Source organism: Branchiostoma belcheri, unplaced genomic scaffold, assembly GCF_001625305.1.
Source record: "Branchiostoma belcheri isolate BF01 breed outbred unplaced genomic scaffold, Haploidv18h27 scaffold29, whole genome shotgun sequence".
NCBI lineage: Eukaryota > Metazoa > Chordata > Leptocardii > Amphioxiformes > Branchiostomatidae > Branchiostoma > Branchiostoma belcheri.
Window position 1 is genome coordinate 1775461 of NW_017803898.1, and position 19817 is coordinate 1795277.

Here is a 19817-nt window from a genome sequence, read left to right on the forward strand (position 1 = left end):
TCCCGGTTCTGGATACACGAGGATTATCCAGAACCGGTCTGAGCATGGTTCTGAATAAAACAGGGTTCTAGATACATATGGACTATCAATACTCACATCTGTGTATGATTCCCGACAAAGCCCCTTTCTAGATAGAACAGTAAAGGTCTTAAAGGCATCCAGTGCAGTTTTTAGGGCTTGGAAGCCAGAATTTTCAAAAGCCAACATTCTAGTCTTCATTGATTTACATACTGAGTTGAAACCACACTGTCCCAATGTATATTGCCCCTTGTGGAGCAAAAATTCCAAAAATTCTGACTGAAAATGGTTACAGGAAAAGCCCTGGGCTGATTTTTAGAGTACCACCCAGAAACTAAAGGACTCATCTCGGGGCTTGTTTCTACAGTATTAAAAGCCTAAAGTATGAAATACTGACTCAAATGTGCTAATGTGAAGCAGTATGTGTCAATATCACAAAGATTGCCTTATTCAGAGAGATGAGGAGACCTACTCAAGTACAAGTACAAGTATTCAGAATATTTCCAGTTTTGCTGCCCTGAATTCGTTTTGGATGCCTTTAAGGCAAAATGGTCGTTGGGAACACACCCGTCTTTCAAAATATGAACCACCGCCACGGTTCCTAGCCTGTATTCCTCCGTTCCGGGCGGCCGGACGCCTTAGGCCACCTCTCAGCACCCTTAAGCCACAAGCCAACATAGCCTCACGGTCCAGGCGCGGTAGGAATGCGGTATGTGCAGGATTACCAATCTCCAAGCAGATACACTACAAGGGGCCACCCCCTCCGATATATAACACTCAGCTGTAGAACCAACATATTCAGATCTAGCTTCTTTCCAAGAACCATCACAGAATGAAACGCACTACCCGAACATCTAGTGACACAACAATCTGTTGACACATTCAAGACGGGGTTGGCCCTGCACTTGGGCCACCCCGTCTCACAGATGTAAGTTGGGTATTGCTAGTTGCGGCTATGCACGAAACGCACAAATTTATGTTCTGTTTTGTTTTGTTTTCAGCACATTTTTATTCACCGCACCCCACCGGCCGCAATAGCTGTGCACCCTGGGCGGGATGCCCTAGTCAGGGTTTTGCCCAGTATCAAATAGACTAGACTAGAATAGAATAGAATACGTGGAGACGGAAACTGTTCCACATGATGGTCATAAACGACTTGTATCAGTGCCATCTGTGTAGTGACAGCAACCCTAACCCAAACATAACCCTTACCACTCACTAACCTAACCTTAACCCCAACCCCTAATGCTACACCTACCCCTAACCCCAACACCAAACCCTAACCTTAACCATATCCCCAACCTCACCCCCTAACCCTAACCCCAATATTCAACCTCACCCCCTAACCCTAACCCCAACAGCGAACCCCAATACTGAACCCTAACCCTAACCCTAACCCAAATACCTAACCCTAACATCAACCAGCAACGAAATAATACGTTTGTGTATTATTGCTCAAGAGGTACATACAGGAAGAAATTAGTCTAGACAAAGGTAAACTCAAAGTTACCCTCTTAATTCCCTGTTTCCTGTACAGAGCACTATTGGCTAGACTTGGGTAAATTCAACAACAAAAACCAAACGCAGGAACAGGAAACCGATATTTGAAGATTCTGAAGTAAGAAAAACAACAATGGTCTGATAAGGGATGCTTATGTCATGGGGAAATGTTATGCACACTTGAAATGTGACCAACTATCATCTTGAAGGCCTATGTATATTTTCCAAGTGTTATTATTCATAACACGTATGATTAAATTGACAATCATATGCACCTCAAGCACGTTAACGATCCCATTAAATTTATCGGGAAAGAGCATGGGTCCTTCCCCGTATGAGTGGTTCAAACCTCGCAGTCTGTTCTCGAGGTTGATCTCTTGAAAAGGTGATAGTCACCAGTTATGTCAACCCTTCCACAAATGTGGCAAATCTTGATAAATAGAGAAAATTCAATCTACCATTGAGCAGCAAGATTTAAGAGTAAATAGAAAAGCCAGCCCAGCTAGCTTCACTGAATCAGCTCTATCCGTTGAATAAAACAACGGTCCCTGAAGTCTGGGTTTCCAAGAAGCTGACCAGTAAGATTTGAACCTGTCTACTCTGACCCCGAACCGACTGGACTCTCCGATTTGCAAGTTTTCATGACAAGAAGAGGGTATTTGACATATTTCACCAAATCTGCTCCATCCGTTGTAAAACAACGGTACCCGAAGTCAGGGTTTCCAAGAAGCTGGCCAGTTATATTTAAACCTGTCTACTCTGACCCCAAGCCGATTTTCAAGTTTTTACGACAAGAAGAGGATATTTGACATTTTACACCTGGTATTGTCTTCTTCTTTTACACCTTAATTCGGTGTTTGCCATGACTTAAATGTACGCCGGCCGTGACTAAACCTACGAAACCTTATCGCTCCTGAACTGCTAAGCTACTATTAGAGGAATGGTGCGAAAGGCAAGCTCAAACAAACTAATACCACTGAAAGGGCCAACATTTTTGAGTGAAAGTATTCCCGGGCCCCTTCTTAGTGGCACTATTAAAAACTCTTTTGGAAAATCACGCTTACAAGTAGGTCAAATTTTGGTATATGTGTCATTACACAAAGAACAAAAAATGTATGTGAAATAAAAGAGTTAGAAAAAAAAAAAGTTGTTTAATCTTTGAAACAACAATGCGTTCACTCGTACGAGGCTGAAAAATTAGCACGCATAAACCATACTAATTTGTTAGTTGGTAAATAAGTACAGTGGTTTGCGATTTGCATTTTGGGGTGGGTAGCATAGAAACAAAGAAGTACATGTATATGTCAACGGTCGTACAATCCAAAAACTACCCCAATAAAGAACAACGAGTTTGCGTAAAGTATGCAGTTACCTCCTTGCTTTGTTTCTATATGATGATATTTTAGGACTGTAGAAAGATTCAAGTGGTCAAACCGAGATTGGGAATTTTTCAAGATGTTCGATTCACTTGAGCAAGAAAGCTGTGAGAAGATCTAAGACTTTGACTCGATCGTTAATCTTCACCTGTCCGTCAGCAACAATGAGGGGCGGAGCGTTGAGAAAGCCGCCAGTGGCCCGAATTGTAAAGCCGATACGCCCCACCTTGCGTGTGGGCCCGCATGGCCTTTTCCGTGGAGCGTAATCGGCCGTTTTAATTCTACGTAGAGCGTAGACGGACCGCTCTAATTCAACGTAGAGGCGCATTTTGCGTTGAGGTGTATTTGCCATTTTAACTCAACGTAATGCGTTGCGGCCACTTGGAATTCATCGTAAAGCGTAATCGAGAGGTTTCAGCGTAATACGTAGCCGGCTCTCAAAATTTAGCTTGAGAGCGTTGTCGGGACCCCCCCATGCAGGCCCTCTTGTGTGTGCCCTGAGGTCGCACTGAGCAAACACAAACAGGAAGACACCGTTATACCGGGTACACCTAACCCGGCGTACGGTCGCACAGGTGTTCAGGCAACACACCGGGACTTCGGACTGCAATCCTACGGGGAAACGCCGCTATGGGCCCGAAGAAACTTCTGCATTTGCTCCTGGTTGTTCTAGCTGTTGCCTATGCCGGTAGGTGTAACACGTTCTTAGTATTCTATCACCTTTTCACACCTTGTCTTTGTGTCGCAACGCGTCTTTACAGGTAGGGACATTCCTAGAGCAGACCATGCGTTCGCTAGGGCGGTTTTGCTTGATTTGAGACCGCTTTATTACTTTATGTTTGTAAACTTGTGAAGTACTTAGTATAGCGCTAGGATCTCTGTTGATATAATCGTTTCGTTTATGGTTTTAACAGGTTGATAAGTCAAGAACTATAGACCATGCTAGAATTTGAACAATGCTAATATGCATTACAACGTGTTTACTGTAAAGGAACCACTTTGTTGTCACTAATCCAAAACATGTTTGAAAAACGGATGGAGAATGTTCCGTAACAAGGATATGGGAAACGGTGATTGCGGAAACTATGTGAGGAACTACACACTCGATTGAAGCTATGGCCGTTTTTCAACGATGACCTGTTCTTTGATTAGTTTACTCCTTTGACCAATGGTGTGCAAATATGATCCCAAAGCTACAAGTATAAAACTCAGTGAGTGCATGGTACGATATCTGAATGGAAGAACCGACCGTTTCAAAGAAACCACTAGAAAAATCTCTGTTACAAGAAAAATTTCAAACGACACATCCCAAGAATATGTCCCATTTTCGAACATAACGTCATTTACGTATTGTCGTATCTATAACCATGCCTACCTAGTTCTATGCCTGGATGGGTTAGGGTTAGGATCAGACACGGTTCTGGATAGTCTCCGCGTATCCAAGAACGTAGATTTGCCCCATACACGTTCAGTGTTCGCGTATAATATCCAGAACCATGCCTGAGCAAGGTATAACGCTCGGTTCTGGATGCGAGTGGTGTGTGCTATCCAGAATATGGTTTTGGATAAAACACGATTCTGGATACAAGTACAGATATCTTAGGACGAATATGACCGGTACTCTAGTTGCAGGCTTACAGAACTGGGGTTTTGGTGGTCTTCGGCTGTTTTCTGATTAGCTCAGTTCTAAAAAATCGTGGGTAATTCAACCAGGCCAGCTATGTTGTCTATATGCAATCAGAAAATATCATAAAAGATCCCAAAGACCCCCAAACCCCAGTTTTTGGCATGCTATGGAGGCTAGCGGCGCTCAGTGGGTGGCCAGCGGGTTATATGCTCAATCTATCCTCCACACTGCGCCCTAATTCAGGACAATGGTAGTGGCTGGATCAGCAAACAAACCTCATAGAGCAATTAACCAAGTACTTAAACCTCCACAGAACATTAAATACGCATACCCTTTCATTAACTCTAAGGCACACGTTGTATATGCTGTATATGAACTGTGCAAGTGTAGAGGATGAATTTTGGGGCAATTTTAGGTCAGGAAAAATGAAAACATCGTAAAAAGACGGAACGTGAGAAATGACCCCTATAGCGGTATCTGTCGTTCCGCAAACAGACAATTCACCGTCGCTAAGCTAACAGCTGATGGGCGCCGCAAGAAACGGGTCAACTGATCTGAAACGATCGCTTGTCGTCGCTCTCAGATAAAGAGGTGGTTCAGTTCAGTTCAGGGCTCGAAATTTAATTAAAGGTGGTCCAGTTACCATTGACCACTAAAAGTTAGGCCGGGACAACTAAGAAGACACTTTGGGACATTTTTTGAGAATTGGGACGATAAAAAAAATCAACAACAGAATGTCAGCCCTTGTTTTGTTTATCAGGTACACATCCCGGGTTTTAGATCCGGAACAGTCCTGTCTACTCTGCAATAGTGTAAAGCAAAATAAAGTTGACTTCGCGTCATACAATACTTAACGAAATACAGGTTGGGACATTTCATCATTAGTTTGGGATACTTTTTGGTGCTGAGATGATAGGAAGAAAAGTTATTTTAGTTTTTAGGGTCAACTGATCTGAAACGGTCGTTTGTCATCGCTCTCAGGTGAAGAGGCATGCCCGTAGGTTCGCCCCCCCCCCCACAAGGCTCAATGGTCCACTTTTTAAACCACTTTTTATCTAGAGGTCCAAGATTTTTCTTTAAACGATGGACTGATTCGATATCACCAGCGGGGCTGGAATCGTAGAAAAACTTGTCACTTTGTCATTGAATAAAAAATCTCTGATTTCTCTTTGAAATCCTCTCATCAAAAACGCAAGAAATGCCAGAAGGTTATTTTTTTTTACTTTTCCGGGGGAGCATATACCCCTGCACCCCCTAGGAACCTCGCGCCTACGGCGCTCGCTGGTCCCTCAAGCAGTGGGGAGAACCTCCCATCCCCATTCCAAATCCTGGCTACGAACATGGGAAGTGGTTCAGTTCAGATATGGGAGATAAAGGGACGTGATACCATCAGTAGAAATCCTTGTTTTCTCGATGATGCGGTACATAAAAGGTCAAGAGAGTAAACAAATGCGATGAACTCTTGTTAAGGGTTATATGAAAATGGCAACGAACTTAAAGCATGAATGGCAAACGCAGGTCCACAAATATGTTACGTTTTTATCTTTGTAGAGGAGTGTTTAGCTTGTTGTGTGACTTCAAACAAACTTAGAATTGTATTTGAAGAGGATGAAAGAGAATTCACTCTCACAGTATGGTACAGGTGAGAAAATCTGACTAAGCACATTTACAAAAAGTTCAAATGTGTAACGTATAACGTAATTTTTATACACGGACAAGCATACGTTGTTAAATGATTAGGTAATAAAACGAGTTAGGGTTTGATTTAAGAAAATTGCCAGTAACTTAAACAAACAACAATTTGGTACGACCCACTTGGATGTTTTTCCCGCGTTCAGTTGAAGAGAATTCAAGTATTTCTTTTCACTCCTTTGAGCGATGGAATACCGTAACAGTACAAACAAGTCCTATATAAAAGCTATCTATCGTCACCTATCAGAACCGTGCCTATCTAGTTCTATGCCTGAATGGGTTAGGGTTTGGATCAGAAACGGTTCTGGATGGTCGCTATCGTATCCACAACCGTGCCTACCTCGTTCTATATACTAGTATGCAGATTTTAGCCCCATCTTCCTGCAACGTTGTAAGTAGATTGGCAGTCTTTAGAAATTTTCACCACTTCTGAAACTTGCCTATCTAGTTAAGAAGCCTGAATGGGTAGGGTTAAGATCAGAAACGGTTCTGGATGGTCTCTATCGTATCCATGTTGAGAACAGTGCCTATGTATGAGGGCCTGCATGGGGGTTGGGGGTAGGGATTACTAATTACGCAAAATGTTCACCGCCAATTACGAATTACGTTAAATTCTCACACCCGATTACGACTTTACGATTTGCGGCTAATGTCCAATTACGGATTACGTTGATTTTTCGGGAGGCTGACTACGGATTACGACGTCTAAAAGGCCTGATTACGCCTTACGATAAAGGGCATGCAGGACCTCATGTAGTTCTATCAGATTCTACCCCCCTTTCAGTGGCAATGTTGTATGAAGATTGGCAGTCTCCTGAAACTTTCACCACGTCTTTAAACAATACTGCGGTGAAAGTAAAGCCAATGCAAACGTAAGCATGGGCCCTCCACGACGACTTTTAAAAACATGTAAAGAAAAGGCATTATTTTCCAGCTTGACTGTATTACGTCAAAGTTCACTAGGTCAGTTTGATTAATGTCAACAGACACTCAATCACTGCCAGAAACTATTGATCTTGAAATAGAGGACTAGAAAGGAAAAACAAACAATGCGCTGTAACAAACCGCAACGCTTTGTTTTAAATTCTGTGGAAAACTACTGCTGGATAGGATACCGATTACAACTGTATATGGGTAACGTCAGTTTAGTTCAGTGTTTTAGATGCCATTTGGGAGAAAATCTTAAGAGTTTTTAAGACAGGAAGAATTTTTCAGGGGGAAGGGAAACCCAAAGATTGTTCATCAAATAGACGAATTTGCAAGAGCCTAATATAGAATAACATTTACGCAAAGCAGGGTGCTCAACATTTTAATGGCAGTATTAAGGTTTTAAACAATGGGATATTAGACTCGAATACAGCCCTTGTTCAGGGCATCAGCCTCACCATTTTGTTCCCTCTTAGACACCTGCCATTTTCTAGTTGCTGAGATTTTCTAATGGTCTGCCACCGTGGAAACAATATCCAGTAAACTGCAGCTAAAACAGCAGCAACTACAGGAAAAATGGTAAACTTTTGCCGGCCCTTGCCGGAGCCTGCTACCTAGGCTACGTTTTGTTTGTCATGACCCCTGGTAGAGGAATCGGTCTCTTTATATATATTATAGATACCTGCCATTTTCTAGTTGCTGAGATTTTCTAACAAGTTGCAACCGTGGAAACAATATCCAGCAAACTGCTTCAAAAACAGCAGCAACTACAGGAAAAATGGCGAACTTTAGTGGCCCTTACCGGAGCCTGCTACCTAGGCTACGTTTTGTTTGTCATGACTCCTGGTAGGGGTATCAGCTTCACCGTTTTTCCTCTTAGCTACTTGCCATTTTCTAGTTGCTGAGATTTTCTACAGTTTGCAACCATTGAAAACTGCTGATAAAGTCACCAGCAACTAGAGGAAAATTTGGACTTTTTCTGCCTTGCCGGAGCCTGCTACCTAGGCTACGTTTGTTTGTTGTGGCAGACAAGAGGCCTGAATGTCCTCACAGCTGTGCACACGGCAGATAGCCCGATAAGCGGGGTTATTTGACAGTACCTCTTGTTCTAACAGGCTAATAGAAAGATAACGCCGAACCCATTGTAAGTAGCTATATAGACAGTTACAGGTTACTTGGGGCCTATAAGGGGTTCCCGGCTGCACCTTGAGCTAAACTTAGAGTCTTTAATATGCTTCCAGGCTTGAGAGGCGGATGGAAAGAGTAGAAATTGGCCGAATAGTAGCTATATAGACAGTTACAGGTTACCTGGGGCTTACAAGGGGCCCCCTGCTATACTTTGCACTAAATTTGATAGAGCCGTCTAGGGTTCAGAGGCGGCTGGAAAGAGTTGGTCAAATGACATGACTTTCCTCAGGTGAAAATGAGTATTGTGTTGTCCTCTGGGTTGGTGGTGGCATTAATATAAGTTGGAAAAAAAACTTGAGTGTGCCGTCACCACGTCTTGTGATTACATGTTGAAATATTTAAAAAATTATAGACGGATAGCATACCAGGGGAGACGGTCCGCTGACGGGTTAAAACATCACCGTACTTCTATAGCGTACCAACTCTCCTGGCAAGTTACCCGCCTATTTGGCCACCTCTGAAGCCTGGAAGAGGCTAAAATTTAAATCTCTTTATCCATTTTTGCCAAACTTGTCGGTCCACACAAACGAGTGAAAGTGGCTATAAAGGCTTAACAATCAAGAGAGGGATGAGTATCGTGTTTGCAGCTGTAAGTTATCCTTATGTTTTAATTCGGTTAATCCTAACAGTACATAAAAACTCATGATCTGATAAGCTAGGGAGTAGGAATGTTCAAACCAGTACGTTTGCTCAGCATTTTCGGCTAACTCGTTTGTTTGTTTGATGATCTTAATTTTCTTTCACTGCTCGCGTCGGCGCGAGGTTTGTAATTTGAGAATACCAGAGCTATTGTATGCAGAACGGTGCAGTACCTAGTTCTATACTTAGACTATACCCGGCTAGGGTAACTAAGGATCAGGTGCGGTTCTGAATTCCAAGTACGTAGACTTGCCTTCGCACGATTTTGGATACGGGTAGACTTTCCAGAAACGCGTCTGAGTGTGGCTCTGGATAAACCACAGTTCTGGATACGCGTGGACTATCCAGACCGTGCCTAAGTATGGCTCTACATGCAGATTAAGGAATTAAGCACAGTTCCTGATATAACATCCTCTGATCTGTAGTTAGTGCAAATTCATTAGAATAAAAAAAATCAAACTGGCTGCAGCTGTTTTAGTTACATACTATGTAAATACACTGCAACACAGATGAACTTCCATGATGAGCCAAAACGCTGTTGTGATATTCCTGGCCTTTTTTTCTACCGGTTCTATTTAAAATTTCTCTTAATCCGTTACCTGCACCACGCATGACCTGTAGCTAGACAGCCCCGCCCTTCTTTATTTATACATTCCAACATGTAATCACAAAACGTGGTGACGGCACATTTTTTTACAACTTATATTAATACCGCCACTCATTTTCATCTGAGCGAAAGAATGTCGTGAAAAGTACCTTTGCTAAGGGCGCAAGATCGGTGGCATGTCAGGACTTGAACCTTGGGTTCCGAGTCGAGCACTCTGCCGCTACGCCACACGACCCCACACCCCGCCCTTCGTACACGTCTGCCACATACCGGAACTAATCGGTGTAGGATTGAGCTACTTAGTGTTCCGCTCTAGATGGCCTGGAGTGGACCCGTACAATAAGGGTATTTACAGATTTCGGGAAGATTTTTGCTGTCTTGGCAGAATGCAGTGTAGACTACCTTACTGACAATCACGGCAATAACAACGGACTTTTTTGTAGCAAATAAGTCTATGTCTACAACTTCCATTCAAAGACCATTTATACATGATACAGTACTAATATATTTCTGGGAAAATCACTTTGCAGTTTATAGAAATACTATACTATATATTTGTTGTTGTTTCAGAGTCACAGCGGAGTGATCTCGGAAATGGTGCCGCGGTTGGAAATGTGAGTAAATCGGTTCAGAGACTCATAAAAGTATGGTTTGGTAAAGATGATATTATAAGCTTAACTTTCAATTAACTTAACTTTACATAAAAGTAGTACGGTAGAGTACAGATGATAGAACTTGAATTCAAATTTCAGTATATGAATGTGGAATCTACATATTAAAAGAACTGTTTGTATGAGAAGAAAAATGCTTAATAATTTAGACTTTTGTGTTCCCATATTTTCTGCAGCCCGATAGCAAGAACTGCCAGGGAAACAATTGTGGAGGCGGCTGCGCTGGACAACCTGGGCCGAGGGTAAGGAACACTAGGCCATAACATATGCATGATGTTCCCTGACAGGTTCTAGTTTCTTCGTCTCCTCTTATCCTCTACGAGGCTTCAAAGGCGTGATGGTCGCATAGACAGATAAAAACATGCCAGGGTGTTAGTATAGGAGTACAATCTACCAAGTTACTAGTGTTATCTGTCTCTGGCCAGTTTCTTCTCTTTCCAACTGCCAATGAAGCCTGGGTATGATAGAGGCTACCCCTCTTCCAATGACCTGGACCAGACAGCTTCCACCATGGTAACTGGTGCTGTAGCTGACACCCTACCCTTTGGTGTTTGATCAGATTATGTAGTAAGTTGTAGTGGCTGGTCACCACATATATGAATGTGTTGAAATAAACAGAGCAGTAGTTCTGAAGGTAATCATGCATTTTTGTATCGGTATAGCCGGTATGACCACCATTCGGCGTAACACACCAGCTTCGCAGGCACGTGGCCTGGCGGCAAATTTACCTCGCAAATTTTACCCTTTTTATCGTCTTTTTTTTTCCGTACTAGGGTTACCCAGGGCCCCGAGGGCCTCCAGGCTTCCCCGGGCCGGAGGGTATACAGGGGGAAACGGGAGCCGCGGGACAGCCTGGCTTTCCCGGTGATGCTGGGCCAAAGGGTGACAGGGTACGTATGGAATAAACTGTCAAACACTACAAATGCAATGTCCATGTGTAGAAAATAACAGCGTCTAGCGATCTCGAATTACAAAGCTTAGTCTGTGCATCAGGTTTAAAGAAACTTAAGGCCCATCACTTAATCTGTAGACGAAAGGGATCTCGACGGCCTCTATATACTCTAGATGTATATGCCTTTTCGTCTTGGAAGAGGAGTATACATAATTTTATATAGCCTGGTATAATTACTAACTTTATAATTCTTATTTTACAGGGAGATGTAGGACCAATGGGCCCACAGGTAAGGGCAAAATACCTCTTTCAAACTGGAATCGTTGCAACTATACAATTGTCTACATTAGATATTATAAGATATATTATTGGAGAACTGTTCCTGTCCTGTGTAGCTTCCCTAATAATATCATTGTATAAGGATGATGAGAGAATACTTTATGATAACATAGAAAAAGTGTGGTTACTTTTGCATTGCATATCTCGTTGGTTCACGTTTCTGACCACGTGACCTGTGTCGATCCCAGGGTGTTTTAGGACCCGCCGGACCGTTAGGACCACGTGGCAGCCAAGGCGCGAAAGGCATGAAGGGAAACAACGGTTCTCCTGGCCTCAGGGGAGAAAAGGGTTTGCGGGTAACTATTCTAACTTTAATTATGCCTAATTTATGTATTATCTTAATCTATTTTCTGTGTTCCTAAACCGGAGTAGCACTACTCAATGGCTTAGGACTGCTTTACAGAGTGGCCCTGGAGACATAGATACAAGACAATATATACCAGGCATATGTATTAAAAAAGTCAATGTGAAAATCGTAAGCCATAAGCTTAATGTTTAAGACAATCTTCAAGGACTTCCTATGATGGGCTTTCGCGCATTGTCCATCAGTAAAAACTCACATTTACAATATCATGGGGTCTGAGGCAGTATGACACTACGGAAATTAATTCATGTTTGTCTTTATTTCATGTATACATAGTGAATTTTTCTCATTTAATTGATCTAAAATACTCAAATAGTGTAAAATATGTCAGCATAGCTAAGTGAATGAAACAAAATATCTACTAAAGCACTAAATATCTGTTTACTAAATGTTGTTGTTTACCCCGTACATAGGGCACCCAAGGTGTTCCCGGCATGCCTGGCGATGTGGTAAGCAAAACCCCTTCTTCTTTTCTACCTCAACTAGCTCTATAAAAACAATTCCCCTTTTTTGTTTTGCAATATAGGCTGAATTATCTGCTGCATTTTTTCCATAAGATTCAAACATTTCTTTTTGATATTTGTTGTTGTAGGGTAACCCAGGTGATAACGGACCAATGGGAATGCCCGGACTATGCGTGAGTATGACGTCATTTCTTAATCGCTAGTGGCCTTTGATTTTGGTCGTCCTTTTAAAGGCATCGAGGTTTAAGCCGTACATTTTTAACTTCATTTGAACTTGCTATTTAGTTAACGATGAAGAGAAAATTTGTAACAACTTGTCTTTCTTCTGTTTTAGGGTCCTAAAGGAGAACCAGGTAAGTAATTTTTTTTTTTGGTTATAAGACATTTTGTCAAACGCCAATTTCTTCCTCGACGCTTGGTATTGAAATGTTGCCTGACCTTGCAATATACATGTACGTCTTTTTGTATTTATGAGACTACGATTTCTGACATACCATTTATTTCATTATCAACTGTTCAGGTGCACCAGGAGTACCTGGGAGACGTAAGTATTCAGATGTTCTAAAACTATCAGATCCTAACTCTAACCCATTCAGGCATAGAACTAGAAAGGCACGATTATGGATACATTAGAGACTAACCAGAACCATCACTGATCCTAACCATAGTGCATTGACACATAAAATTAGATACAGGCGCGGTTCTGGCCGATACCTTACAAACTATACAGAGCCATGCCTGATCCTAACCATAACCCATTCAGGCATAAAACTAGATAGGCACGGTTCTGGATATGAATACGATAAACCATAATTGCGTTTCCATGGTCTACAGCTACCAGTGCTTCACCCGGTCCCCCCGGTAGACTCGGTCCTCAGGGCCCGCCGGGGCCACCTGGTCTACCCGGCCCGCCCGGAGCACCGCCCAGCATCGGCGTCAAGGGAGAGCCTGGCCTGCCTGGGAGCCCAGGCTTAGACGGTAAGGAAAATCAACATGTGCAACACATACTAGAGATTAACCATACAGATGTAGACAAAATTTGGCATAAAATGTCCAGGCTTAGACGGTATGGAAAAAAAATCAACATCTACAACTAGATACGCCGAGTATCTAGCTTCAAGATAAGAAGACACAAACAATCGTTTATTGCTAGATCTCTCAAAATCATGCAGCACTGAAATAACACTTTACATATAAACTCACGACTTTTACCTCTGCAGAGTACTTGTATTTTTTACTTGTCTTGTTCCTTATGTTAATGCAAGCGTAAACTCAATGATTAATGACATTATCGACCTGAAAAGATATTCTGAGTAATTGTGTTAATTTTAACATTTAATCTTTGAATGCTGAAATGTTCTGAGATGATTTTTAAAATTCTTTATGTTTTGAATATATCATTACAGGCCAACCCGGACGTCTTGGGTCGCCGGGCAGTCCAGGTGTGAATGGAATACCTGGAGGACCTGGACCAAAGGGTTAGTGTTTTCTATGTTTACAATTACTACATTCTGTTTTCTTGCATATTTCCATTGTAGGTATTTTAATATTTTCAGTAGTGCATTGTAGATACTCTTTATATGTCTTTATAATGATGCGTATTAGATTATTGGTTAAGCTTTTCATATCAGCTGTTCCTAGAAACAATACACACACACCCCCCATCTAACATTATAATTACCATACAGGTGAACAAGGCGGGCCCGGACTTCCTGGGTCACCAGGTACGATACATAAATTTTGTTTCAATTTCTTAACCTTGATCGTTAACTCTGCTTGATCAGACTCTTCAATTGAAATATGCACAAAATGGGTCCACAGTGACACAAAGACGGATATTATCTTTTCTGTTTAGGTCAACAAGGCCAGAGAGGAGTTATTGGATTCCCAGGCAAAAAGGGTAAGTCATACCTTTTCAGCTAAATACTTTTATTTGTACAAAAAGGAGACCAAAGTTTTGTTTCCACGTTTAGTCACTCTTTGTAAACAGAGAGAAAGCTATAGATAATTATATTGATAGCTAGAGTGTGTGTGCTTGTGTGTGTGCGCGCTCGTGTCTGTGTTTGTTTGTGCGTGTGTTTGTGACTCTTTTTTTTACTGTTTGAAACTATTTTTTGTAAATCTGACAATACATCTCGTCTCCAGGAGAACCGGGCACCACGAGAGGCATCCCCGGGCCACCCGGCACCTTGGGCCCACAAGGGCCACCCGGAGCAGCCGGTAAAACATTCACCTACATGATAGTCTTACATGTACAGGAACGGTAACCGGAATTTTTGCCACTTTTAAAAGATGCTGTCGAAAAGTGTTGCATGAAGTAAGGTCACACGCACTTCATGACATCAGGTATCCATTTCTTAAGTCATTCGTTAATACGTAGGTACCTACAATAGAAGCGGCCAGTAAAACGTGCGGTTAGCCGGTAGGACTACATGATGACTTTGAAAGCACCTTAATCTTACTATATAGCATAGATGCTTTTGCAGTTTCATGAGATCACATGTACTGCATAAAATCCAGTATCTATTCATTTCTTAAATCATCAATATCTTAACCACGTAGTTACCTACAAATGCTGTAACGAAATGTTTCTTTAACTATGCTGATACCGACTTTTTTTATGATTGTAGGTTTTCCTGGACCAAAAGGAGACCCCGGTGTGGCTGGAGCACCTGGTAAGTAAAAGTTATGATAATATATTGCTTCATTTGTTTACATAGTAAGTTCTCTGAAGCCCCAAAGACGATGCGGACCCATGTACATATGAAACAATGAAAATTGTGCTGGAAAGTCTGTAGCGACCCCCGTCTTGATTTAATGAATTGTTATTACCATCAACCCCCTGAGTATTGCATTTTACGATCTCTGAACCCCAAAAGCTTTTATGCAGCACTAATGATTTTAATGTGTGCTAACTTTTTATGAATCAATCAATTATGTAATTGTCAGAGCAATTCAGGTCCCAGTTACATGGAACCTGCCATTCTGTACAAATGCATGACGAATAAACCATTATTATTATCATTATTACTAACCCGGGCCGTGTACATCTGAAACGATTAAAATTTTGCTGGGAAGACTGTAGCGTCCCCCGTCTTGATTCAGTAGATTCTAAGCTTATTCTAATATACTCATTTTCTCATTGTTCCAGGTTTACCTGGCCGACCGTCGGCAGGACAACCTGGAGGCCCGGGTCCACAAGGCCCCACTGGTCCGCGAGGAACGCAGGGTGCCCCTGGATTCCCAGGTGAGAAACACACAGAACATGGATATAATTGTGGTATCTTATACAAGTAATTAAGAGTAAAATGTAATGTAATCAGCAAAAAGTTTAAGAATGATTTCATGCCCTGGTTATCATTTACTGCCAACCTAATAGTCAAAATTGGAACATCGTTACAGATGCATGCAAAGCTGTTTTGCTTCTTTCCCCAGCATAATGCATTTTCAAGATGTTTCTTTAAATATGTGAAATTTGACCCATGTTTTGCCTCATTCTAGGACAAAAGGGAGAAGCTGGAGTTGGTTTTCCCGGAGCTCCTGGAGTTAGAGGTAACTGAAATTGTTTTATTCATTGTGGAAATCCGGATATTTTGCACTTTTACGTGTTTAAGTAGAAACCACAGCCGTAAGAATCATTTACAACTATGTAACTCCTTGTATTATGTAGAACAAAATTATGATTTTTAATACTTTCTTATTTCAAGGATCTATTGGCCCTCCCGGTCCACCTGGCCCTCAAGGTTTACAAGGTAAGAAAACACATCATCACTTCCGGGTAGGGAAGTATTGTTTTGGGTGGCTGAGTTGTGGGTTTGTGTACCTGTTTGTTAGTTGTGGAGTAGGTTGACAGCACTTGGGTTGGGACGGTCGATAGGCAGAACGACAGGAGGTCAAAAGGACAGAAGCAGGAAATGGGTTGAATAAGAATTTTAGGTCGGGAGCCAGCAGGAATTGGGGGAGACATGGTGGGAATTCAGGAGGCAAGACAGAGTTGGAGATGTTGGTCACCATATACTAGTATATTTGGATGTGATAAGAGCAGTAGTTTGTTAGGCTAAACCATGTAACATGATGTAAACGTTAACACATGCATGCTCCTTTTCTTTATCTTATCTCTATTTACTCAATTAAAAACAAAGAAATAACAAAGAATGTTTGACGTGTTCTGTTTTAAGCTGGAGGTTCCGGAACGTTCCACATGCTGACTCGCCACAGCCAGACCACCGCCATACCGCAATGCCCCCTGGGATCAACTGTGATGTGGCAGGGGTACAGTCTGCTGCATGGGGAGGGCAATGAACGAGCGCATGGGCAGGACTTGGGTAAGAAATTTCACATTTTTTAAAATGTCTAAGCCCTGGTCCTCAGCTTAGCTTAGGGCATTGGGTAGGCTGACGGGATCTCAAGGGTCTGAAGCTACTGCCTTTAAGCACAAAAGTGGCAGGTTTGGTAATTTTTCAGCAGTGGTACCCTTTCCAGAGTCACGTGCTTGAGATCAAGTTTCAAAGTCAATGGGTCATTCTGTCCGACGATGGTTAGAGACATCCAGGAAACATGACTATGGGTCCTACACTCCAAGCAGAGGTTTAACGCTTGGGCTTATTTTGACAGTTAACGTTTGAGGCATATTACACCTGGAATATTGAAAAATCCTGCTGATAGTTAATCACACAACTCTAGCAGTTGACAAACGTACTGCTGTGGTGATTGTGTGACCGAAGGGCTACAGAAACGGAGATTAGTGCACCATGTATAGTGGTGGGAAGGGCTTTCACTGTCTTTAACTAAATACTGATGAGTGTTTTATGTGAATCGTACTCGGAGCGACCGATTCGTGCCTATAGCGTTTCGCTCCCATGCCCTTTATATTCTAAGACATCAATTAATAAATAGAGAATCTTGAGATGGAGGGGTGGCGTTCTCTATTCATTTTTTATTCATTGATAAGTGTTTTGCGGACATCTTAATTGCAGGAGCGGCCGGGTCTTGTCTCCAGCGTTTCGCTCCCATGCCCTTCATGTTCTGTGACATCAACTTTCACTGCCACTACGCGACGCGCGACGACAAAACCTACTGGCTCTCTACCGTGACCAACGAACAGGACATACCGGATAGCACAGTGAACGGTGCCGCAATACTGCCCTTCATATCAAGGTGTATTGTGTGCGAGGTGTGTAATGTGTAATTTTATTTCAAATTCTTGTTCAAAGTCCTTCTACATCAACAGTTTCTTTCCCGAACTGCAAAATTATGGAATTCCCTGCTAAACACATGCTTCGTTCTTGAATATAATCCCTAAGCTTTCAAAATAAACTTTCCCTGCCATTTTTTGGCAAAGTCTTATTTGTTGACCCTTACCTCTTCCTCTCATGACCTAAAAAGAGTCCTGCAGGCGGAATTAAGCGTTTTGTGAATACAGAATGGCTCAAATACATTGTTACAACTGTATTGCTGTTCTAATTTAAACTCAATGATGCCTCAGTATTTTACTAATTCTGAGCAAGACTTAGACTTGTAATATTCGCATCCCAAAGCAGCCTATGGGATGCATGCTACAAGTGTCGTGACATGCATGTAAATGTTATTTATACGTTGTAAATAAATAAACCTTTACCACTACTACTTTACTACTAGGTGCCTTCCACGGTGATGGCCTTCCACAGTCAGTCCGCCCAGGTGCCCGACTGCCCCGCCCCCACCCCCGAACACTCGTGGTTCAGCATATGGGAAGGCTTCAGCTTCTTCATGGTGAGGAACCAATTCTTGAGAAATTCCTAACGTTCGTTACTTTAAATTTGCAGTATTTAAAGACACATTGTAAAACTTAAAGCTTTGCTTCAATAAAACAACAGCAGCGACAAATTTTAGCATTTATCCGATCCATCTGCCCTATTAAAAAGACAAAGCAATGTCCACATGAGATGTTCTAAGCGACCGATTGTATACATGTACGGGTTAGGGTAGAATCTAGAAGTTAGCCAAAGGAGCCTGGGCGTTTGCAGAGGTTTTTAATCATGTAGAGAAAGAAGCATAAAAGAAAATTGTTGTTTGTTTACAGCACACGGCAGCAGGTGAGGGAAGTGGCCAGGTTTTCTCCAGCCCAGGCAGCTGTCTGGAGAAGTTCCGCCCGGCCACTTTTATTGAGTGTCACGGAGCCCAGAGGACATGCGGCTTCTTCGCCAATAAGTTCAGCTTCTGGCTGACAACTTTGCCAAGGTAAGGGAATCAATAATGAGTTATAGATAAGTAACAACAGATCTAGACACACAGACGAACGCTACTGAAAACATAACTTCTTGGCCAAGTGGCTTCTTCGTCAACAACTTCAGCTACTGGTTGACAACTTTGCCAAGGTAAAGAAGCCAATAATGACTTATAAGTAAGCAACGAATTAAGCTTTTGGCTGACAACTTTGCCAAGGTAAGGACAGCAGTGATGACTAACAACATCATTAAATAAAGAGTTATCAACCAAGGATTGAGGTGTTCAAGAATTCATTCTTTCCTAGAACTATCGCAGAGTGGAACTCACTGTCACCAAGTACAGTAGGGGCATTGTCAATAAATAGCTTTAAACAATGTCTAGAGCTAGAACTTCAAGGATTAGGTGTAACAAGTCGATCGTTGTATTATAGCCAGCTGCCGCCGCGCCGCGTGCCTGCGAAGCTGATGTGTTACGCCGAAAGGCGGTTATACCGGCTATACAGATACAGAAGCTGGTGTGTTACGCCGAAAGGCGGTTATACCGGCTATACAGATACAGAAGCTGGTGTGTTACGCCGAAAGGCGGTTATACCGGCTATACAGATACAGATAAATAGTGGGGATTCATAAAACAACAACCTTCCCAGACAAGGGGGCCACAATCTAATGATATTGAGGTCTATCCATCTCTTAAGTTAGGTTTTAGAGTTATCGTGTTAACTGATCTAACATTCTTGAGATTTTTTTCAAACAATCTTGAGATTTTTCAAAAAAAATCTTGAGATTTCCCCCCCAAAAAATCTTGAGATTTTCCAAAAACAAATTTTGAAATTTAAAACAAAAATCTTGAGATTTTCGATTCTCAGCGCCGGGGTCATAATGATCCGTACGGAATAGTAACTTTGTGAGTATAAGCTGAAAACAGTTAAAAGCATTTGTCCAAAGTGCTCGGGATTGTCCATATTAAAAATGGACTACAATTTTATAGCAGGGGAGATTTTGACTCTTGTCACCATATATATGACTGTGTTTTTACTTACCTTTTCATTCCAAACTTTAGTGACTACGATCCCGTGAGGAACGCCCAGGCCTACGAGCCCAGAGACGGTGAGGTCAATGACCTGGTTGCCGGGCAACAGCCGCCAACAACTGAGATGGAGCGCATGATTGGTCGGTGCCGTGTGTGCATGATGGTGACGCCATCCATACGGGCACAGATAGAGCGGGCACGGCAACAAGGGTGAAAAGGGTACCACCATGAGGCGTCGCCAAAAAAGAACGCGTCGAGGGTAAAGCTAAAAAGTATT

At 42.2% G+C, this 19817-nt stretch overlaps 1 protein-coding gene across 1 annotated transcript; it reads left to right on the forward strand.

The window, feature by feature from the left end:
- The first annotated feature begins 3396 nt into the window (after nt 1-3396).
- LOC109473114 (collagen alpha-4(IV) chain-like) lies at nt 3397-19785 on the forward strand. Its single transcript, XM_019773021.1, has 16 exons — nt 3397-3582; nt 10145-10188; nt 10422-10487; nt 11019-11135; nt 11665-11772; nt 12254-12293; nt 13139-13282; nt 13711-13782; nt 13993-14028; nt 14160-14204; nt 14450-14524; nt 16483-16629; nt 17281-17477; nt 17942-18055; nt 18366-18523; nt 19571-19785. Exons 1-16 carry the CDS (start codon nt 3525-3527, stop codon nt 19752-19754), a joined length of 1605 nt encoding a protein of 534 aa, XP_019628580.1. The 5' UTR covers nt 3397-3524; the 3' UTR covers nt 19755-19785.
- The last annotated feature ends 32 nt before the right edge of the window (nt 19786-19817 follow it).

Excerpts from the sequence above, each read along its gene's own strand:
- LOC109473114 (XM_019773021.1), top strand. The coding sequence starts at position 3,525 with ATGGGCCCGAAGAAACTTCTGCATTTGCTCCTGGTTGTTCTAGCTGTT. Across the intron at positions 10,488-11,018 it reads CTGGACAACCTGGGCCGAGG|GGTTACCCAGGGCCCCGAGG; the intron begins GTAAGGAACACT and ends TTTCCGTACTAG. Across the intron at positions 11,136-11,664 it reads CTGGGCCAAAGGGTGACAGG|GGTGTTTTAGGACCCGCCGG; the intron begins GTACGTATGGAA and ends TGTCGATCCCAG.